Source organism: Homalodisca vitripennis, chromosome 1 (assembly GCF_021130785.1).
Source record: "Homalodisca vitripennis isolate AUS2020 chromosome 1, UT_GWSS_2.1, whole genome shotgun sequence".
In the NCBI taxonomy this organism is placed as follows: domain Eukaryota; kingdom Metazoa; phylum Arthropoda; class Insecta; order Hemiptera; family Cicadellidae; genus Homalodisca; species Homalodisca vitripennis.
The window spans coordinates 17,131,293-17,152,854 of NC_060207.1; the positions used below are offsets into that span (position 1 = coordinate 17,131,293).

At 35.2% G+C, this 21,562-nt stretch overlaps 1 protein-coding gene across 1 annotated transcript; it reads left to right on the top strand.

Moving 5' to 3' along the window:
• Window positions 1-1,795: 1,795 nt before the first annotated feature.
• On the top strand, window positions 1,796-15,730 carry LOC124365104 (UPF0691 protein C9orf116). The gene is made up of 2 exons (XM_046821341.1): window positions 1,796-2,082; window positions 15,416-15,730. The coding sequence occupies exons 1-2, from the start codon at window positions 1,980-1,982 to the stop codon at window positions 15,604-15,606; spliced, it is 294 nt and encodes a 97-aa protein (XP_046677297.1). The 5' UTR covers window positions 1,796-1,979; the 3' UTR covers window positions 15,607-15,730.
• Window positions 15,731-21,562: the final 5,832 nt, after the last annotated feature.

Genomic DNA, 21,562 nt, shown 5'->3' on the forward strand with positions numbered 1-21,562 from the left:
TAGAATAGTTAAATAATGGGATATTCTTGAATGGAATAATAATGGAACCACCAGATATTGAAAATGATGTTCAAAAGAGTTAACTTTTAATGGCTCTTCATAGCAAAACAAAAATATCTTTATAATGTAATTTTGTAAGCAGTGTCTCACCCACTAATAACCAGAAAAATTATATTTTACTTTTGAAACCAGCTGTATAAGCCCGAAGAAAAGGAATAAGTAAGCTAAAACAATTCTTGATTCACTAAACAATGTTGAATTTATTTTTGCTGACACTGCAATCAAATACTTGTTTTTCTAAAGACAGTCTGATCTTATGTGAAATAGCAAATAAAAGTATCACCATATGGTAAGTAAGTATGAAAGAAAACACATCACTCCATTGCTCACAAACAGCAACTCAACTTATGAATGAATGAAATAAATGAAAATGCCTTTTTATTTTGAGTGTATCTCAGTTACAAATTGTTTTACAGAGTCAAATCAAATCGTTTAATTGCAGTTGACAATATACATTGCATAGCAAACATCAATTTTCATGTCTAAATTTTTTACTTTCATCCCACATCAAGGCCATATTTAAACTTACAACATTCAAACATTCATTCTCCATTCATTCCATGCCAATTACGCCCACTTTCGGCGCTGGAGTCAGTTTCCTCATCGCGTGGTCTCCCAGTTGAATGCCAGAAACTCATCAACACTGTAGAAAGCGTTTGACGCCAGGCAGAGTTTGATACGAGTTTTTAACGCCTTGGGCGTTGGGCATTTTTAATTTTGTTTGGCAATCTGTTTATAAATGAACACCTGCCTGCGAAGTCAAATGTTCATAAACCACTGTTCTGTGCATTCCCGAACGGTAGTTATCTCTGCCTCTTGTCTCATATTCATGTATGTCTCGTCCTCTGGTTAAGGCACATTTAGACAAACAATATAAGGTTGTTTTCTAAAATGTAGAGACATGGCAAAGTTAACAGTTGCAAAATTTTTAAACGCTGTCCTGCACGACTCCTCCCCCCCCCCCCCCCACCCCCCCCCCCCCCCACCCCCCCCCCCCCCCACCCCCCCCCCCCCCCACCCCCCCCCCCCCCCCCCCCCCCCCCCCCCCACCCAAGTCAATCTTGTTTTTTTTTTTAAATATGTACCTTAATTGGCTATGTACAAGATATGATTTCTCCACACCATATGTCGTAACAGGCTTCAGTGAGGTTGCATCAAAAATTTCAAGTCTATAACTGTAGCGTTACTGTATCACATGATTGTACTCAGTTTATACCTATGTTGTTATTTTCTTATTGCCATCATGGTAATCATAAGACGGAGGTAAACAGTTCACTAAGTTCAAGCAAATCCCACGGGATGACATGCACCATAATTGAACTCAATGTTTCCCATATAAAAATTAAGTTCCATGCAAAATTTCAATTTGGTCAATTTGTTCTCGAGATATCATGGAACAAACAGGCAGACAGACAGAAATGAAATATTTCCGGTCTTTTAAGTTATAGGTTTCGCAGACGACTTTCAGCCAATAAAATGTGATAGAACAACAGATAAATCAACACAGAAATTAAACTACATTGAAACTTGAAAAGTGTTTTAACCAAACGAGTATTTATGATTTCAAAAACGATGGAGTCTAACGGTGCCATGATGGAGGGGACGACCTACGATGTGAAGGGGGTAAGCTTCGACACGAAATGCCACAATCCCGACAGCGTAATGACACTCGCAATGGCTTTAGACTCATGTCGAGTCACATTCCATAGAGGTACGGATACTGTGATTGTTTACCGGTTACCATGGCGACTACCCGCTACGTAATGTTGTTAGTTACACTCGCTGTCGCAATCTAGGTTTTGTTTGACATACTTCCAGTTTATCATCACGTTTATTTATGTTTACCAAATTACGTTGAAGCGTTTCAGAATGACTAAATTGTTTTGTCAGCATAAAGAGAATCAGTTGGAGGTCGAGTAATGGAATGTGCTCCAGCCCCCAGATCAGATCATCCTGTGGACAAAGTCAAAACCTCTGATTTCTACAGGACTTGTAAACTCCCCAAGAGATTTGACTATCCACGTAAGTAGACTTAATAGGTTATCTGAAAAGAACTTGGTCTAGTCTTAAACTTATCTAGAAAAGGTAACGTATTTCTTATTTCGGCCAAGGTAATATTAAAAATCAAGAAATAAAATGCTAATAGCTACAGTTTATGACGTAAACACTTAAATAGCAAGCTTTATCTACTTATGGAGATATAATAATAGACTAATATTAACGTATGTATCGGCAAATAGATTATTTTAAATCACAACTTAGTTGTTTTAAAAGTCTAATACAAACTAAAGCCCTAATAAAAAAAATTATGACCTATATAAAAATAGAGGTTTATTTACATCATGGGTTTTCATCTATATAGTGCCTTGTTCGTGTAGACCTATATTTTTTAATTTAAGCAAAAGGTCAAGTTGTACAAAATTGTAGAGGTCATGATACCAATGATAAGAAATATTAAAACTTGACGATTTAGAATAAAACTACGTGGCTACTTTATGTATTTGAATTATGTAAAACAATATTCCGAATAATGTAATGTTGATGTTAATAAAGAAACGATCTCTTAAATGATAATTAGAATTAAATATTAACCTATATATTACTAATGGAGTTTACTTTCATACAATGTTTAATCTTCATTCTTCAGATCCCCTCTCCCAAGAAGTCATTTGTGACAGATAGACATTTTTAGCGCTCGTATTGAATGGATAGATTGGTTAAGCTCAACACACAATTCTGTAAACCTACATTAGTTATTTTCTTCAACTTAGTATCCACGACACATTGTGGATATTTTTAATTGGCTTGTCCTAAATTAAATCGTTAACTGGACAGGCGTACAAAATGTTTATCCCTATATTGTAATGTTGGCGATGAAGAATTCTTTTCAAGAATTCAAAGATAGGTCACTCTTGCGTTTTTTTAGTGGCTAATCAAATTATGACTGTTCTATTAACACTAGTATTAACACTATATAGGCTAGAGAAGAATAAATTTTAACTTTTACGCGAAACACTTCAAATGCACCTCTTTTCTGAAATATGTCAAAATCTATACTTATTATGTGCTATACATATTAAATTAGTTAAGCTCACAATAATAAGTAAACCTTTGAATGATAAGAAGTTCTTCAGGTCACATAAAAGATATAAAATTATTGATTATGTATTCTGCCTCATAGCTTAAATAGTTGGCAAATCAACTGAATGTTGAAGCTTGAATAATGTTAAAGTTATGAATTTTTTAGTAAACAAGTATGCATATAGGGATGAAGATAATGGGACTCTTTTATTTACCGGAAAAACAACATAATACTTTAAGTTTGAAAAACGAGCTCGAAAAAACTCCGTATGATCTGCAAGCAAAGTTCGGTCATAGAACGGCTTGTAAAAAGCGTGGAGTAGAAGGTTCAGTATTAAACATATCAACTTCTCATAAGAATTAAAGGTTCCTTTTTTAACACGTTATACTTGGTAGGCCTACATTTCCTGTTTTATTTGGTTCTTACTTCATGTATGTAGGCCTAATAGAACCTTATAAAAAAAAAAAGGGCACCCTTATTTTTATTTTTCAATTTTAATTTAGTTAGCAGTAGTTTGCAAAGTTTATTAATAGAAAAAAACTTCTCTGAACCTCAGACGTAATACAAACCAGTCAAGCCTTTGGAATTCCAACTATCAATACCTTGTAATGCTGCCAACTCAGGCTGGGATAGCCGCTGAATACCTACAGCGCGACATAGTTCCAATGAGTCGATCAACCAACCCCATTCTTCTCGTAACGCAAATTCTGTGTCATCCAAGCGGCTTCAGTCATACATAACCTGTCTGATACAAACCATCAAACCATCCACCATAACAATAAAAATAAATATGGCTAACGAAATAGATCCAGTTCAAACTGAATAAGGTATATCAATTACAAAACCTCAACTTTAACTTGTCCTTATCTAATTTTGGTTTCAACACTGTATCAAAATTATCGTCATTATCTTTTACAGGAATAGTCAGAATCTCTTTATCTTATCAATAGGATAGTTGCACCTGTGGGCAAAGTAAACAAATCCTGTTATCTCTCCAGTTTGTTTTCATCAGCTATAAAAGTAAGGGGTTTGTGTTGTCTTTTTTATGTGACCCATCAGTCTTGCAGAGCGGTGGAACACTAGTATATCACTCGAACGTCGCCGAAAAGACGTGTACATTTGTTGAAGTGGCTCGGCACTAAATTCGGTAGGGCGTGTGATTCAATTAGGCGTGCTATCGGTTAAGCGACGATTAGGTCAATCAGACCCGGGCCCAGTGTGTGTGTGTGTGAGTGGCTAATCTATTAATAGTGAGAGCCGGTGTACGGGCGCGGGGAAGGATGGGGCATCGCGCACAAATCGATGCGCATCGGGGAAACTTTCTGGCTGCCCAGAACCGTCCCGTGTCCCACCTTGACACGCCACGCAGCACCAGAGCCCACGTGACATGCATGACCTTGGGGGACGGGAAATGGGTAATAGTGTAGAAGGAAAATGGGATATTTTATTTTTGAAGGGGAAATTACTCAATTATTTTCAGACGGCTTATGTATAATTATTACTACAGAAAACCTCTATATTATAGTGCATCCTATTGACATGTAATAATTGTACAGATCAATTGCGACTTTTTCGTTATACCCCTTAAGCCTTTTCATTATATTCTAGTACAAAGATATAAAATGCAATATTATTTTACGATATTTTAGACGGAAATGATGATTCTTGATTTGGAATTTTATATTTTACTGAAAGGAATTATCCCGAGAGATCTTTTTCGTTCTGCCAAGCGCTGATGGCCGGAGGCACCACTACTAGTGCCTTTTACGAAATAAAATATAATTCCAGAAAGCGAAAAAAAGTACTGGTGGTGAACGAAAATATTGTGTGGTATACGTATGACGGAAAAGATCCAACAATTGTACCAGTTTCTTGGTACGGATTTTGATCATCTCAGAATGTCAGAGTTTGTCAGCCTTATCAATTTTTTTTTTTTTTGAAATATATAACAAAAAGAGCTGCATGAACTATGTAGTGTCAGGTAGACTCATCGAGGAATTGGGTAAAGAGACCAGTTTTGTGGATACAGTAATTTTTTATCCCTCCTGTTATCCCTCTTTCCATTTATGTTGCAACAAAAAAGTTATAAAATTCTATTGTGTTCGGTTATGCTTCTGTCATATGATAAGTCATAAGTAAGTATGTCATTTTAACTGAATTGTCCTTGGAAACGGAAATTAACTTAATATCAAAGTTTGGTTCTTCTGGGGCAGCGGGCAAGCATCGCGTTATCTAACCCATTCTGAAAAATTTTGTTGATCCTACAACAGGAGCACACACACAGAGAATCGAATCGCTCTGGGGCGTCGGCAAAACGGCGTAATAGGAACGAATGTGGTACAAGTCGCAACTTGCTAGACTCATACTTGTGTGAGTTTCTGTGGAAACATTGCCACCAAAACACAGATTTGTTCGAACAAAATCCTGGAGGACATTAAAGCGTTCTGGCCACCAGAATAGTATATTATTTTAAACATCTTTCTTTACTAATTTGTGTTTTTTCGTACAAATTAATAAACTTGTTTTTCAATTGTTTTTGCAAATTATTGTCAAAAACCTAGCTTAACCTAACCTCAATTACCTTTATAAATTAATTTTGTAGCTCTAGTAACGTAATCTAACCTATACAAATTAAAATAGAGAATGCTGGTACATACTAAAAAAAGACCCGTTCTTCTTAAATGAGTAAATTTTTGTATTGTTAAAATAGTCCTTGATCTGATTTTTCAAAATGTAAATATAAATTGTAGTCCCTTTGTGGCTAAACTTTCTGGTCAAGATTTCATACATCTTTTCTCCAAAACCGGAAGTGACCACACGGTAAATTTTCACATCGAGCAGGATGAATAGAACTTGATTTTCATCCAAGAAATGTGTGATAAGAAATCAAACCGAACTGAAATCAAGATATATACGTAAATCCGACTACAGCAACAAGAAATTAGTAATATCCGTATACAAACATACGAAATCGTAACTCTTCTTTTGGTGAAAACAACTAACTTGATTGCGCAACCAGGCCTATCTCGCTCACAGTCACTGGTATGGACATTTTAACTATTTTCAATTAAAATAGTATACTATACAATAATACATGGTATAAATTACGTCGTACTAAAGTTGCATCGCAATAAATTCGGACTAATACACGAATAAAACCTAAAATACTGTAGATATTTCACTTACTTCGATGTTGCCGCCGCCCATTTCAAACTAAACTGTCAAATTCCAGCAAAACAATCATCACCAAAAATGTAAAAAAATCAAAAACCCAATACAAAAAATGTATTATCACAAAAGGATGAATAGATTATAAAATTCAGTTTTATTGATTACAAACGCTAACTAAATATAATTGAAATGTGCTTGCCCAAACCATTTCAAATAAGAATTTAATTTTCTTAAAATATATTTAACACGATCCTAACTAATAAGGTACCAAACTGTTTAAATATTTATTATAATATAAATAAATTATTCAACTATTATACAAGAATTCCATGAATTTCTTATATAGTGTTTAGAAAATAGTAAATGTTTAACAAACTATGTATTGTCGAAGCTTGGTCAGAGATGCGTCGGTAATGTAGGACAGCAACAGATGTTTATCGTTGACCTTCGGATTAAAATAAGTACAGGACAATATTCAGTAGCGTACTAAAGCTATACATTTCGGAGGAGAAGCTGTATTACGATGGGCTCTCTTTATTTAGAGCGGAGTTTATTTTTCTGTATTTTCTTGAAGCACATACTTGTGGACCAGTGGTTCTAACAGAATCAATTTGATTACGTCGTTATTAATTTTGGATATGACGAGGACAGTTCAATCAAGATGTATATGTGTGTACATATATAGGTTATGTAACTCGGAAACCTTATTAACATGCAAAGCTTAGTGACGCACGTAGCCACGCAACCACGCACAGGCTTTAGTGGCTGTAGCGTCAAAAACTGTCATGACGGCGGCTTCACCAATTATTAATTTACAAACCTTTGGCGATCGAAAATTAACTCATGTTTTACAGTACGTTGGAACGTTCGTTGTTTGTGCGTTGGATGTTTTGAATATTCAAATCCGGGTGTACTGGTTTTATCTCCATTATAATAATAATGTTAAACCTACAATATTGTTAGCCTTATTTTAGTCGTAGAATTATGGAAAATGTCTCATTTTAATTATATTACTCTAGGCATCCGAACAGCCATCACGTTTTTCGTTATTTTTTGAGTATTTATATAATAAATATCAAATTGTTTTGTACTTTATTGTTTAAATATCGTAAAAGTGTACACTTTACACAAGAACTTAGCCAGGAAAAATGTTGAGTGGTCCAGACAACTTATATTTTCCCGTAGTGGACAGAAAGTAAGGTCCCATTTTCTTCCTTAAAAGGTTCTTGACCCGTTTCTTTCTTGAGAACGATCTTTCAGCAGTACATGTCAGTAATATTGAATTATTTAAATCATAATAATCGATTACTAAAAAACTAATTGAAATTTTTGAAAATTTGGGGGGGTCCGGACCCCTTCGACACCCTCGTTGGCTACGTCCTTGACTTTACAATAAAACCCAAAAATGGTTAGGGTGCGTGAGCCATAAGAACAATGCTAAACCTCAAACATTTTAAAGCCCTCATTTTTGGACTTAGAATTGTGGAAGATATCTCATTTTGTTATTTTAAGGTATAAATAATGCATAATCAAACGCTTTTTATTTTATGGTATGTGCGTATATACTTATTTAGTACTTAAGCGATAAAGTACAAAACATGTAATCTGTTCTATACGAGTCAATAAAAATATTAATAAATCTACAATACGTGTGGATCCATATTTGGTATATCTTCAAAACAAGAGATGTACCAAATATGGTATAAAATGGTAATTTGCTAATTAACATTTCCCACTGCAATAAATAAGGGCGTAAAAGAAGTTAAGGTTTAACATTGTTCTTAGGAAGCTAGCCAGGCCACCAGCTCAGTCGGATCTTAAATAAAAAGAATCTTGTAGAAAATTAGTTTCGCTAAACGTATTAAGCATAAACTTATTGTGTAATTACATCCGTTTATGGACTCTAATTTTCTTAAAAATGTAACATTTTATTTTATGGAGGATTGGTTTATATCCTCATATGAAACATATATATATATATATATATTATATATATATATATATATATATATGTATTTATTTATATATATGTTTCATTTAATGAAACAATTTAAATGACATTCTTTTAAATTTTAAATCCCAATCCCCTTTATTGTTAAATTACGTATTTAAAAAGTTTGTGCAATAATCTAATTATCTCTCTTTATATAATTTACACAACAGTTTTTTTAAATCTAATTTTTATACCACGGTTTGTAGAATGTTAACCTTTATACCTGTATAAAATATCAGTCCAATATTATATGAGATGAGATCATAAATCCAAAATGTAAGGATAAACCAAAGGTATATTAAACTATGAATAGTAACTGAACACAAGTTATTCATATTTGTTGGAGATTATAATGCGCAAACCAATTTTAAATTTAGCTATTATAGGTGACTGAAATAAGTTATTCCCTTATTAAATATTCTTAAAAGTGTAAAAATGGATGTATATAGTTTTTGCATAGTATAATATAAAAATAAATTGTATTCTTAACTCAAACAAATTCATTAGGCCTATAATAAAACAGCTTTTACTGAACACCAGTGCTATAATAAGTATAATTTTTAAGAAATATATGTTTACCCAATTTGGGGAGCCAGGGTTGAAATTAATCCCTTATTATTTTATATTGTTCTGCAATGTTTTTTATATTGATTGAGAAAATTAATAATAAAATGTTATTCAAACTAAAGGCCCCTGGTTTCGTTCAATTTTTTTATAAATTAACTAAAATACAAAAAGGTAGTATATCAACAGGTAAATTCTAATTTCTAAAAACATAACAGGTTGTTTATACTTTAATTGTCAATAACCCTAAGTCTTATAGTCCAGAGGTTGGAAGCCTCTTTGCACTATATGAGCACACAACCTGGGCATTCTTTAAATAGAAAGAGGAATTAATCCTAAAAAAGTAATGGATCGTCAGCCGCAATAGTTTTCGTGGAGTTCGAAATGGGAGAGTATCAAAATGGTTAAAAATATGAAATGATAATTATTTTCTCCAATTTTATTTTTAGCATGATAAACTTAAATAATCATCAGACACGTTAATAAATGTTCAGTCAGGGTCTGCTAATCATGTGCACATCTTTAAAGTAGCTACTTTCAGTCTATTTATCTACTTATGATATACCTAACTACTATTTGTGTTTCTGACGTTGTTCTTAAGTGTCTTAAGCTTGGAAAAATATTATCTGAGAAAAAAATTATCTTATCATATTTTAACCCTTTAGATACCTCCCCATTTCGACCTCCATCAAAACTACCCCGGTTGACGATAGATTTCTTACTTAGGATGGATTCCTCTTTCTATTTCAAGAAAACCCAAGATGTGTGTGCTTATAAAGTGCAGACGCTTTTAGTGTAATACCTTTGACCAATCAGGAAAATTAGGCCTACCGAAAAATATACGTGTAAAACTGTTTAGACATGCACCCACATCCGTGGACAACAGGTTCATCCGGTGTTCCATTCGCTCGCCCGGCGACACACCTGGCTCGTACAGCAGCTGCGACATCTCCCATTCACACTGTAGTGTGATAGCTTCAACGGTAAACTCTGGCGGATGCAAACTCCAGACCAACTCTCTGAGAATAAGGGTGTTTGATCACATAAACATTGTGAACGTCGAATGTAACTCCAAATGCCCTCCTCTTAGTGCAGCGTCTGAAATATGACGCCGTTACAGACTTGACTCCTAGAATCTGGGCCATGTTCATCTGAAGAGATCCAACAGTCGGCGACGAAGAAGCTAAAATTATATTTTACACTGAATGTTTTCCAAACATTTGCCATCAACATTGGCAATTACTAACTAGGTTAAGTTGTTTATGTGTTAGGTTGGTTATTTACCTGAAGAAGAGATCAGATTGCAGATTTCGAAACGTAGTGTTACTGATTATTTGTTTCACTGAACGAAGGCAAATGTCCGGAAAACCCTGTTTCCTTCACAATCCTCCCATCGTCAAAAATAAACATTTTACACTGTGGTCGACATCAAAGGAATTGGAGCAAAACTCAACATTCGCATTGTTTCTATCTTTCCCAACATACGTTATACACCTACAAATATTAAAATCTCTATAGTAAAACATCCAAATGAAAGTAACACGATTGAAGATTCTTAGATCAATTGGAAAGATTTTAATTTTATACCACTTGATTTGTTTACACGAGTTAGACTTGGTTTTATCACACGGTAACAAAACTAAAACGAATACGTTGTATTGCGTAATAACTGAACATATTCATACTATTACTAAATTTATATATAAAACACAGCTATTATTTACTGTACTGTTACGATAACAAAGTTTGAAATTAGTGCACAGAAATAGTACATTTCATTACTAATCTCGAAAGTAACCTCTTGCGGGCGAGATCGCATTTACGCATATTGAACGTTTTGGTGTTAAAATCAGCTGTTTGAACATAGGACTGTCAAAAAATAACGGAATCACACTGATGCGTTTACAGATTTAAAATCGTCTAACATTCCGGGAAAGAATACTGCAAAAGGCCTTCAATTTGTCAGTAAACATAATTTCAGAGAAATGTTTGTAATAAAAATAAAATTTGTTAATGAAAAGTTCAATTAAACAAAATGCACTGCTTTAATAAAACAACAACACAAATCGACAGTGCTCTTTTTGGCCAAACCGGAAATTTCATTTTTTTAAACATAGAGAAAGTAATGTTTGGGAGAGGGAAAATCAGCTGACTTAGCTTCGAAGGAAATGATGAATTTCGCAGATCTCAGCTGTATTGGGAAGTAGCTCACTGCCGTACAGAGTTAAGGAAAATAACACGTGTCAGCTGATTTTTCAAATACATGTTCTTAGATAACGGAAAACAACCACTTCAGGGGCCAATATCAAGAGCAACTTATGTCACTTTTGTGCAGTATGATAATAACAATAAAATTATTATTGTTAATTTAAAAATGTACGTTATATTGGGGAGTGGGGAGGTACTGAGCGAGGTTAAATAGCGCAACAGTATTTTGGTTGGAATCTTTTTTTTAGTTTTTAAAGAGAGCTATGGTCACATCCATATCAGATGCCTTTTCTGTAGCAATAAAAGTGTAAAATGGGAGGCATTTAAAGCTGAATTTAGGATTATATTACAGTCAGACCCAAAGAAAAGCGTATTGAGATAAGAAACATTACTAAAACAGAGAGTCATTTTCAGAAATGATATCAAATTAAAAACTGTATTGTCTTTAATAATAACTTTAAGAAATGATGAATAAAAAATTATTAAAATATTCCACGCCCTAAAGCTATACAAAAATCAAATAGTTTAGTATACAAATTTACATTTTTATGTTTTCAGACCTTATTAAAATATCACCTAAACTTTACATGCGTGTAGTTCCACTTGGGGTGATAAAAAAGTGTCTAGAAAAATCCATATATACGTACATAATATAATAAAATTGTGTTTGGAATCAAAAGTAAAAAATATTAAATTTGCTAAATACGATCCTGTTAAACTCTTGTGTACAGACGAGCTGACGAGAACTAAAACGAATTTAAAATCAAGCACAACACACAAAAACAATTAATTCATACCTTGTTTCGCAACGCCTCTGTGACGGTTAAACAAAATGATTGCCTTACTTGTTTGCATGTACAAGCAATATTTATATGTCAATGTTACTCCTGTACATTACCTACTCAGCACTCCCTACCTATTGGTTGTTAGACTATGTGATGCCTATGTGATGGTTAAACAATATGAATGATTGCCTTACTTGTTTGCATGTACAAGCAATATTTATATGTCAATGTTACTCCTGTACATTACCTACTCAGCACTCCCTACCTATTGGTTGTTAGACTATGTGATGCCTATGTGATGGTTAAACAATATGAATGATTGCCTTACTTGTTTGCATGTACAAGCAATATTTATATGTCAATGTTACTCCTGTACATTACCTACTCAGCACTCCCTACCTATTGGTTGTTAGACTATGTGATGCCTATGTGATGGTTAAACAATATGAATGATTGCCTTACTTGTTTGCATGTACAAGCAATATTTATATGTCAATGTTACTCCTGTACATTACCTACTCAGCACTCCCTACCTATTGGTTGTTAGACTATGTGATGCCTATGTGATGGTTAAACAATATGAATGATTGCCTTACTTGTTTGCATGTACAAGCAATACTTATATGTAAATGTTACTCCTGTACATTACCTACTCAGCACTCCCTACCTATTGGTTGTTAGACTATGTGATGCCTATGTGATGGTTAAACAATATGAATGATTACCTTACTTGTTTGCATGTGCAAGCAATACTTATATGTCAATTTGACTCCTGTACATTACACACTCAGCACTGTTGTACCCTTCTCCCTACCTATTGGTGGTTATAGGCTATGTGATTGTTAAACAAATTGAATGAAATGCCTTACTTGTTTGCATGTAGGCTACTATCAATATTTATATGTCAATGTTACTCCTGTACATTACACACTCAGCACTGTTGTACCCTTCTCCCTACCTATTGGTGGTTATAGGCTATGTGATGGTTTAAACAATATGAATGATTGCCTTACTTGTTTGCATGTGCAAGCAATACTTATATGTCAATTTGACTCCTGTAAATTACACACTCAGCACTGTTGTACCCTTCTCCCTACCTATTGGTGGTTATAGGCTATGTGATTGTTAAACAAATTGAATGAATGCCTTACTTGTTTGCATGTAGGCTACTATCAATATTTATATGTCAATGTTACTCCTGTACATTACACACTCAGCACTGTTGTACCCTTCTCCCTACCTATTGGTGGTTATAGGCTATGTGATTGTTAAACAAATTGAATGAATGCTACTTACTTGTTTGCATGTAGGCTACTATCAATATTTATATGTCAATGTTACTCCTGTACATTACACACTCAGCACTGTTGGAACCTTCCCCTGCGCTATTAGTTGTTTTATAAAATTCGTTTGTTCTTTCACACAGTATGCACTGGCCTGAATCTGTTTCTAAGATCTCTGGCAAAACAATACCTTACGTCGGCTATATAATTATCAGTAGAAATGTCGTTCAAGACTAGGAGATACAGAAGCTTACTTCGCTCGTCAACGCCTGGGCCAGCTCTAATAAATACTATCAAGCTTCTGCGTAACGACCAACTTAACATTTTGCGTAATGTGGCTCGGTATTTTTCTGAGCTATGCCCAATGTTTACAGTATAGCATAGTTTCAGCTATCTGCGATACAGCTAAATATGAGTTTTAAAAAAGTTAAATTTTCAATGTAAGATATCCTTAGTTTTGATGCACAGTTTTCAGAAACCTGAATATTTTAAAGATGTACTAAGCGAATTACCTTGATGGTATATAGATTATTTAGCTAAAACTAGTCACGATAACGGACATTTTAAGGCGATGCAATTAATTTTGAATTTGTTTTTGTTAAATTCATAGTACTTAAACCCTGAGACACAGAAAAAGAACAATTTATTTATACCACCATATGACGTTACAATAGGAAGTTAGGACAGTTTAGTAATCAGACCCAAAAAATGGCTAATAATAAAAATGTGATACTTTTACAGTGCATACTTAAGTTATTTTTTCGTGGTTTGTCATGTTTTATCCATTTGTAACTCAAGGGAATTAAATTTTTTAAATGAAACATTATACAACATTTTCTTTTACATTATTTTTCTTAAAGCAATTATTTTTTTGTAAAAATAAAAAACACGCTACTCCCTGAAGCTATAACTCATGTCCACACTGTTAAAATTTTCCTTTGTTCTTTCATACGTTTGGGGGGGGGGAAGGGATTATTACAAAATTGCATACATTTCCTGTTTTAAATATCTGTAATTTCACATGGTGTGATAAAAAATGTATAGTTTTTATATTTAGATAAGTTGCCTAATAGGGTTATAAATTTATCTTTAAAAAATGATTTCCTCATCCAAATCGGTGGCACCACCTAAAAACTTCTGAACTCTCAAAATAACTCTCCTACGAGTGCGCCTTCCGATTCAATCTCTCTAGTTATCAATATTATCTCCTCTGTGCCTTATCTTTTGGGATCTAGTACCAATTCAACACCAGTCATCCATTACAATCTACTATTAATAAAACATAGTACCAACTTCCAAATCATAAAATTTCATGTTCATAAAAGTTTAATTTGCTATCACGGACCAAAAACATTGAAATCCATAACTTTTTTAGAAAACTTTGTTTCAGGCCCCAATTATTATTTTAATAAATGTCCACATTTTTTTGCTGCAACGTAATACAGCATATATAATTAATTTATTGAAATTTAATAAAATGATATTGATTTAGTAACGCTGTCACCTGTTTAGTAATATAATAATAAATCCACCATTGGTCTCTGTCCAGTGAACGTCGACTTCACTCTGACTCGCGCCGTATTTAAACAAAGCTGCAACTCCACGTCAGTTGTGTGAGGATAACTATCGCCTTACAATTGCAGGGGCAGAAACCCGGTTCTTTCTGTGTCTCCTCTTCCCGTATTGATTTTCTCGCCCCTTGGAGAAAGTTGGTCTGTCGCGTGAGTCGCTATTGTGTTTGTGCGTTTTCGTTCGCTAGGCCTTGAGATTAGGTTTGGGAGTAGACAGAGAGAGAGAGAGAGAGAATGGCTCCTTGTTATTCCGCTTCTGTGCCAAATAGGTTTCCAACCATACTATACAGTTAGTTTAGAATGAGATCTTTTACTAGATTGTTACCAGGTTTTAAATTTAATATATTTCAAACAGGAAAATGTGTTTGTTTGTATAAGAAAAAATATACCCACAGTAGAAAATAATCATTGTCGTAGTTGGAAGTCCTACATTTTTTTGAAATAAAATCATATTTGAGTGGGCATTCAAGAAATGTATGCCTGGAGTAGAGTCCATGAAATATGACAACTTTCTTGTGAACTGTAAATGCTGAAAGGGAGATTCTGTGAAAGCACTTCACTTTGTTGTCGAAGTTGAACAAGAAAGTTTCAACAGCGTTCTTTAATCTCGGTGTGGCGCATCTTTGTTCGTAAATACCTCAGCCGTTGGGAATAGTTTTCGTACTTGCTGATTTCACAGGATTGGTCTGTGTTCGCAGAAATATTCACCAACTACGGGTGCCACAAGCGTCCCGCCGCCCACCCGTTCTATGTGACCACGTCCTCGGACTACGGGTTCTACCCGCCCAGCCATCACACCGTGCCCACCTGCTTCTACCCCAGGAACCAGGCCTTCTCCGGGGCCCTCGCTAAAGCGGGAATGTACAGAAACTTCTCGCTCAATGTCTGACCACTATGGCGGAGGGACGCATTCAAATTAACTGTAGAAAATTAGGCATGACTTGTTTTCGGATTCAACAATTTTACTGTTTTTATGTAATCGCACAAATATAATTATTTATTTCGATTGTTTACTCTCGTTTTATTTCTTTCGACCAAAATGCGTCCTATAAATTTAGTTTGCCAATCATACATGAGAATAATGAATAATGCAGCCTATCATAAGGAATGTTGTTGGATATTTTTAACTATTAATGAAATTTAACATTTAAGTCGAAGATATCTAGGACACATTCACTGATTATGATGTAAAGAAGAAAAAATACCTGTAAAGTACAGTAAACATTTATTATTGTTTAGAAGCTGACGTGGTATATAAATAAAAACAATTAGTTGCATGGTGCAATATTTTTAGTGTCGTAATAGAACTGGTTTTGGTATTTAAACATATTGATGTGTTGCTAGAAACGTTCGCAATGAAGGAAATAAGAATTGAGGTGAAAACGTGAGTGAAACCGAAGTGCTACAACGTAATAATAACGTATGAGCGTCACATCGTTTCTCTTGTCGGTAGTTTTTGTATGCAAACGTGTCCGTAAACACAAACATCACTGCAGCTGCGCACCAATACCCAGTGCTGAGTAAGTGTTTGATTTGCCTTATCGTGAAATAAGTCTAAACAGTAGGCCGGTTCCGAGAGTTGATAAGATAAGACAGAGGAAAGGGAAATTAAGGAAATTCTGGTGACAGATCGCTAGACCAGCTGTGCGGTGCGGGACGCGGCAAGGACAGGGCGGGTCTACGCGCATGCGCAGCTGTGACTGAGCGCGTCTCACCGGGCGGCTACATCGGTGCTGGAGCCGAGATTCGACCGACCCGCGGCCGCGTGGCGCTCTTTAATACGCCGTTACGCTGCCTTTCCTGGAACTTTGGCTCTATAACATACTGTATTGAGCCATCAATCACGATCCAACCTCTCACATGTTCAGTTGTGTGTGACGTTGCGTTAACCGTTTCACTGCATTTGTTTGACGTTAATCGATCGTTTTATTCAATCGATTAATTTGCTTTATTTCATTAAAATCCACATTCAGGATTTGAGGTTAAGAACTGCTATATATCCGTAAATTTGATTTATTTATAGGTTATTATGATAGTGTTACATGTTGGGATTGTACTCGTAACATGTGTAATACTACTTATACCGTATGTCATTTATTATAAAACAAAACATTAGGCTGCGTTACAAAAAAAGTTACGATACATGCGAAATACATCATGTCGTGGCGAGGTAACATGGTGAGGTTAATGGACAGTAGTGAACGAGTTCCGTAACACAGAAGTACAGTACGACTGAGTGGTGATGAGGAAAAGATGGCGGAGTGCGGAGGCAGGCTGCCTTGGCCCTCGCGCTCAAAAGCCGCGACGCATCTTGCCGACAACAAATCCGACCTCGTGGCCTCTTGTCATGGCCTACGGGGTTTGCGTCAATTATTGTTTCTCTCTTAATCTTCCCGCGTTATTACTAATATCCTAACCAAATCTGTTCAGTTCACAGTTCCGTCTCTCGAGAAGCAAACGTGAAATTACCTGCTGTATGTAACATTAGAATGTTACTAAAACTCGTTACTAATTTAAATACTAATTTTAATGTTACAGTGCTTAGAGTACGCAGTACGGCGCGGCGTTGATAATTATAAATTATGAATTCGTTAGTAGTTACTTCCGTATCCACTTCGAAGCACACATCCACTTTATTATAATTTTGAAGGCAGGGACGTAGCCAACAGGGGGGCCAATGGGACCGGACCACCCCCTCCCAATTTATAAATTTGTTTAATTACTTGTTTAGTAAACGTTTATTATTATTTAAGTAATTTGAATACGCAGTACGGCGTTGATAATTGTAAATTATGAATTCGTTAGTAGTTACTTCCGTATCTAAATCGAAGCACACATCCACTTTCTTATAATATTGAAGGAAGGGACGTAGCCAACGGGGAGCCCAAGGGGTCCGCCGAACCACACCCCCCCCCCCCCAATGTTTGAAATGACTTTTTTAGCAAACGGTTATTACTATTTAAGTAAGTAATTCAGTATTATTGACATGTACTGCTGAAACATTCTCAACATTGGAACGGGTCAAGAAAATTTTAAGAAGCAATGTGGAATGAGCTTTTGACTGCACTTATTTCTGTCCACTACAGTAAAATATCTATCGTCTTGACCCCTCCCTCCAAATGTTTCCTGGCTACGTTCAAGTTCAATGTATCCTCCCCCCCCCCCCCCCAAGCAAACCATCTATAACTGACAGTTTACACCATAACGCATTATAGATTAATGAGGTAAAACTGTTTTTTAATGTCACTATATATTTACAGATAGTTAAAAAATTTAATTGGAATTGTAAACACTATTCAAATTGTTTGAATCCTTACTTCCCCGGGAAACACAAATTTAGTAATAAAGCATAGAAATGCACAAAAAAGGGATAAGTAAAAACGTCGTATTAAACAAAAACATCTGTTCGACGTAATAGCAGTGCTGCCCCACGTGGAGAGATGTATGGTTATGGATGGGGTGGCAGTATTGTGAGGGGTGGGGGGAAACATATCGGTAAGCTATGCGGGTGCGGGTAGAGGTCAACGTTTAGATCACCTGCACACACACAATACCCGTATGTGACCTCATGTGATCACGCCACAGAAGTGATTGAAATGGGCTAGAACTAACAGAGATTGAGGGGAAATCAGTTTCTTCCTTTGAAGTACTTTTGAAGGGGTCGCGCTGGCGCTGTCAGTGCATTTATAACAGGTCTCCTCTCTCAGTGCCAAGCACTCTTTTGGCGTTTGTGTAGTGTTCAGCCAAATAATCCATAACCTTTTAAACAATAGACATATGAGATTATATTTATTTTATTGTGTAGGGGGAAAGTAGGCTATAACTTTGTTTGTTTTTGTTTATTTGTTTGATAAAACCTGTTAAAGATTTTAAATTAAAAAAATAATACGAGAAAAATTTAACCTTTAAATGGGTTTAAACTTTGGAATAAAAAAAAATTATGATCGTCATTTATTTGTATGCAGCTTTAATATTGTTCCTTATGTACTTGTCAACAAACAACAAATTTCAAAAAGTATCTGTATAACTGAGCGGCTTAGAAATGGCACACACACCGAGTGCATAGTTATTTCTGGATAAGGCCTTTCCGGGAAAGGCACGAGATAAAGAAAGACGGCAGAGTCCAAAGTCCAACCTCAGACAGTGGAGACTGTCTACTACACCTTGTAGTGTCTGGAATTCGTCCATCCGTTTCCTTTACAAAGCTAGCCAGTGTTATAAATTATGTTGTGGTGCGATACTTTTCTGAAGACCCTGTACAGAACTAATAACATCCACGTGTTTTTACTACTGAACATTATTTCTTTAATTGCTTAATACAATGTTATTTTAAACTTGTGTAATAACAGATATAATATAATGTTATGTTGGTTGAAATATACACAAAGTTGTACGAACTTCGGGTTAGCGTGGGAAGCTTCTTGTTCGATACACCGACAACTTCCTGGTTCGAAGAGCCTCCCAATGGACCAATGTACAATTCCGATATAGAGGTAGTAGAGGTGGAGTGTCACACCAAATTTTAAAAATGTAAGTTAATAAATTCTAAAGTTATCGAGCATCTAGACGCAGAAATCGGATTGCCGCCATTTGCTCAACCAATAAACTTTTATACAATAGCATTTAGAGATGCCCAGCTGCCTTGAAACCAGCTCTGAATAGATGTACTGATTGAAATAGCTTTTAAGGAGGGGGGAGAGATTCGGCTGCAGATGGGCCCTATACCTTGCATGTCCTGATAAGAACACTTTGAAATGCTTTGGGCAAACCAGAAGTAATGTCTCGTATATTGGTGTTAAGGGCAAATTTGTTTATTTGTTAGTATTTCCCTATCATATCCACAAAGGCATACAATTTTAAACCACATCCACTTTATTGCAATATTAAGAAGCCAAGGTAAAATAAAATCAGAAACCTTTACAAGGATATCAGTAGAAATTTCAGTCCAATCCTTGATTAATCATACTTGTACCAAATTGAAGGAGTTGATTATCACTTATTATTCAACTTTGAATCTAATATAAAATAGGGCTGCACGTTGAAAATACATGGAAATGTATAGGTAAAAACTGTGCAGACGGATATATTCTTCAAAGATAGCATTTTCCCTTATTTATCTCCTGTTCCGATTTGAATTCGTATGTTAAACGAAAGCCCAGTTTTATACAATGAAGGATAGCAACATTTCGGACGTTTGCCATCGTTATATGTTACAAACGGTATAATAGGAGTAACCTGTTGTACATATAACGATAGAAAATATCCGAAATCATATTATCCTTTGAAAGCTTCCATCATCAATAAAAAAACATTAGAGAAAGAACTACAAGGAGTTTTCGCCAACTCCAAATTTCATGTAATTTTTTCTCATATTGGATAATATATAGGTGGTGCCAGTCGTTTCTGGGGTTTGAAGCATGTCCATTGTCGTGTATATAATAGTTTAACACTGCGTGCACTCCAGCTTGTGATGAATTGCCAATTAACTCTCTGGAGACTACGGACAGTGCAGGAGCTTTAGAATGCCATGCTACAGTAACTGACTTACTAAGTTTCTCGGTTAAAACACAAAGCAGTCTTAACTATTTCGTAGTGAAATATGTTTACAAATACTTCTGCAAAGCTACACAAATGCACAGGACTCTTTACCTTTGCCTTTACTATTCGAAAACTTCGTAACAAGTATTTGACAGGTTTACCTTTGAACTTCCAATTACCTCTCTGGATACTACGGACAGTGCAGGAGCTTTAGAATGCCAAACTACAGTAACTGACTCACTAAGTTTCTCGGTTAAAACACAAAGCAGTCTTAACTATTTCGTAGTGAAATATGTTTACAAATACTTCTGCAAAGCTACACAAATGCACAGGACTCTTTACCTTTGCCTTTATTCGAAAACTTCGTAACAAGTATTTGACAGGTTTACCTTTGAACTTCCAATTACCTCTCTGGATACTACAGACAGTGCAGGAGCTTTAGAATGCCAAACTACAGTAACTGACTCACTAAGTTTCTCGGTTAAAACACAAAGCAGCTTAACTATTTCGTAGTGAAATGTGTTTACAAATACTTGCGCGTAGCTTTACAGATGCACAGGACTTCATTCGACTTTTGCCTTTATGCGACGACTTCACCTATAACGAGTATTTGAGAGGTCGTAGTCTACCTTTTATTTTCGAAATCGTAATCAGCATTTACCTACCGCGCCATTACAATACATTAGTAATGTCCTATGTCGTCAGCAGAGAGTAGGACACAATATTCTTGACGTTTTCCTTGGGGAACTTAAATAACTCTTTTTTTAAACAGTATGATTTATATTTTAGAACAGTTATAGTATAGTTTGAGATAATACAACGAGGTTTTAAAATTACGGTCACTAATTTCAGTTTTAACAAGGACAATATACGTCTTGAAGTAACTAAAAATAAAGTTGCAATATTTGGTTTATTTATTATGCCTAATCCTTAACTCATGTATGTCCATAGTTGCAATATTGGGACTGGGAACTCCAGAACTTTGTTGACGGCTTGTAAAGTTCACTAAATAAAATTAAACGATGACGGATAGGAAAGTTCGAAATTTTTTTCACGAAACCCTAATAAAACTTTGTTTGGGTGTGCATTGATTCTATTTAAAAAAATGATACCTCTCCCATAATGTTATGACAAAAAATTAAGGCATAGAAGTGTTTGAGAATTATAATTTTTCTTATAGAGGTAAATCTTACTGGGCCAAATTCAAGATCAAAACGCCCAGTTTCAAATACTCAATCACTTCCATTCTTCACCAACTATTGACCAAATCCAATTTGTTGGGTTACATTCTCTATAGCTCTGACTTA

Excerpts from the sequence above, each read along its gene's own strand:
- LOC124365104 (XM_046821341.1), top strand. The coding sequence starts at position 1,980 with ATGGAATGTGCTCCAGCCCCCAGATCAGATCATCCTGTGGACAAAGTC. Across the intron at positions 2,083-15,415 it reads CAAGAGATTTGACTATCCAC|AAATATTCACCAACTACGGG; the intron begins GTAAGTAGACTT and ends CTGTGTTCGCAG.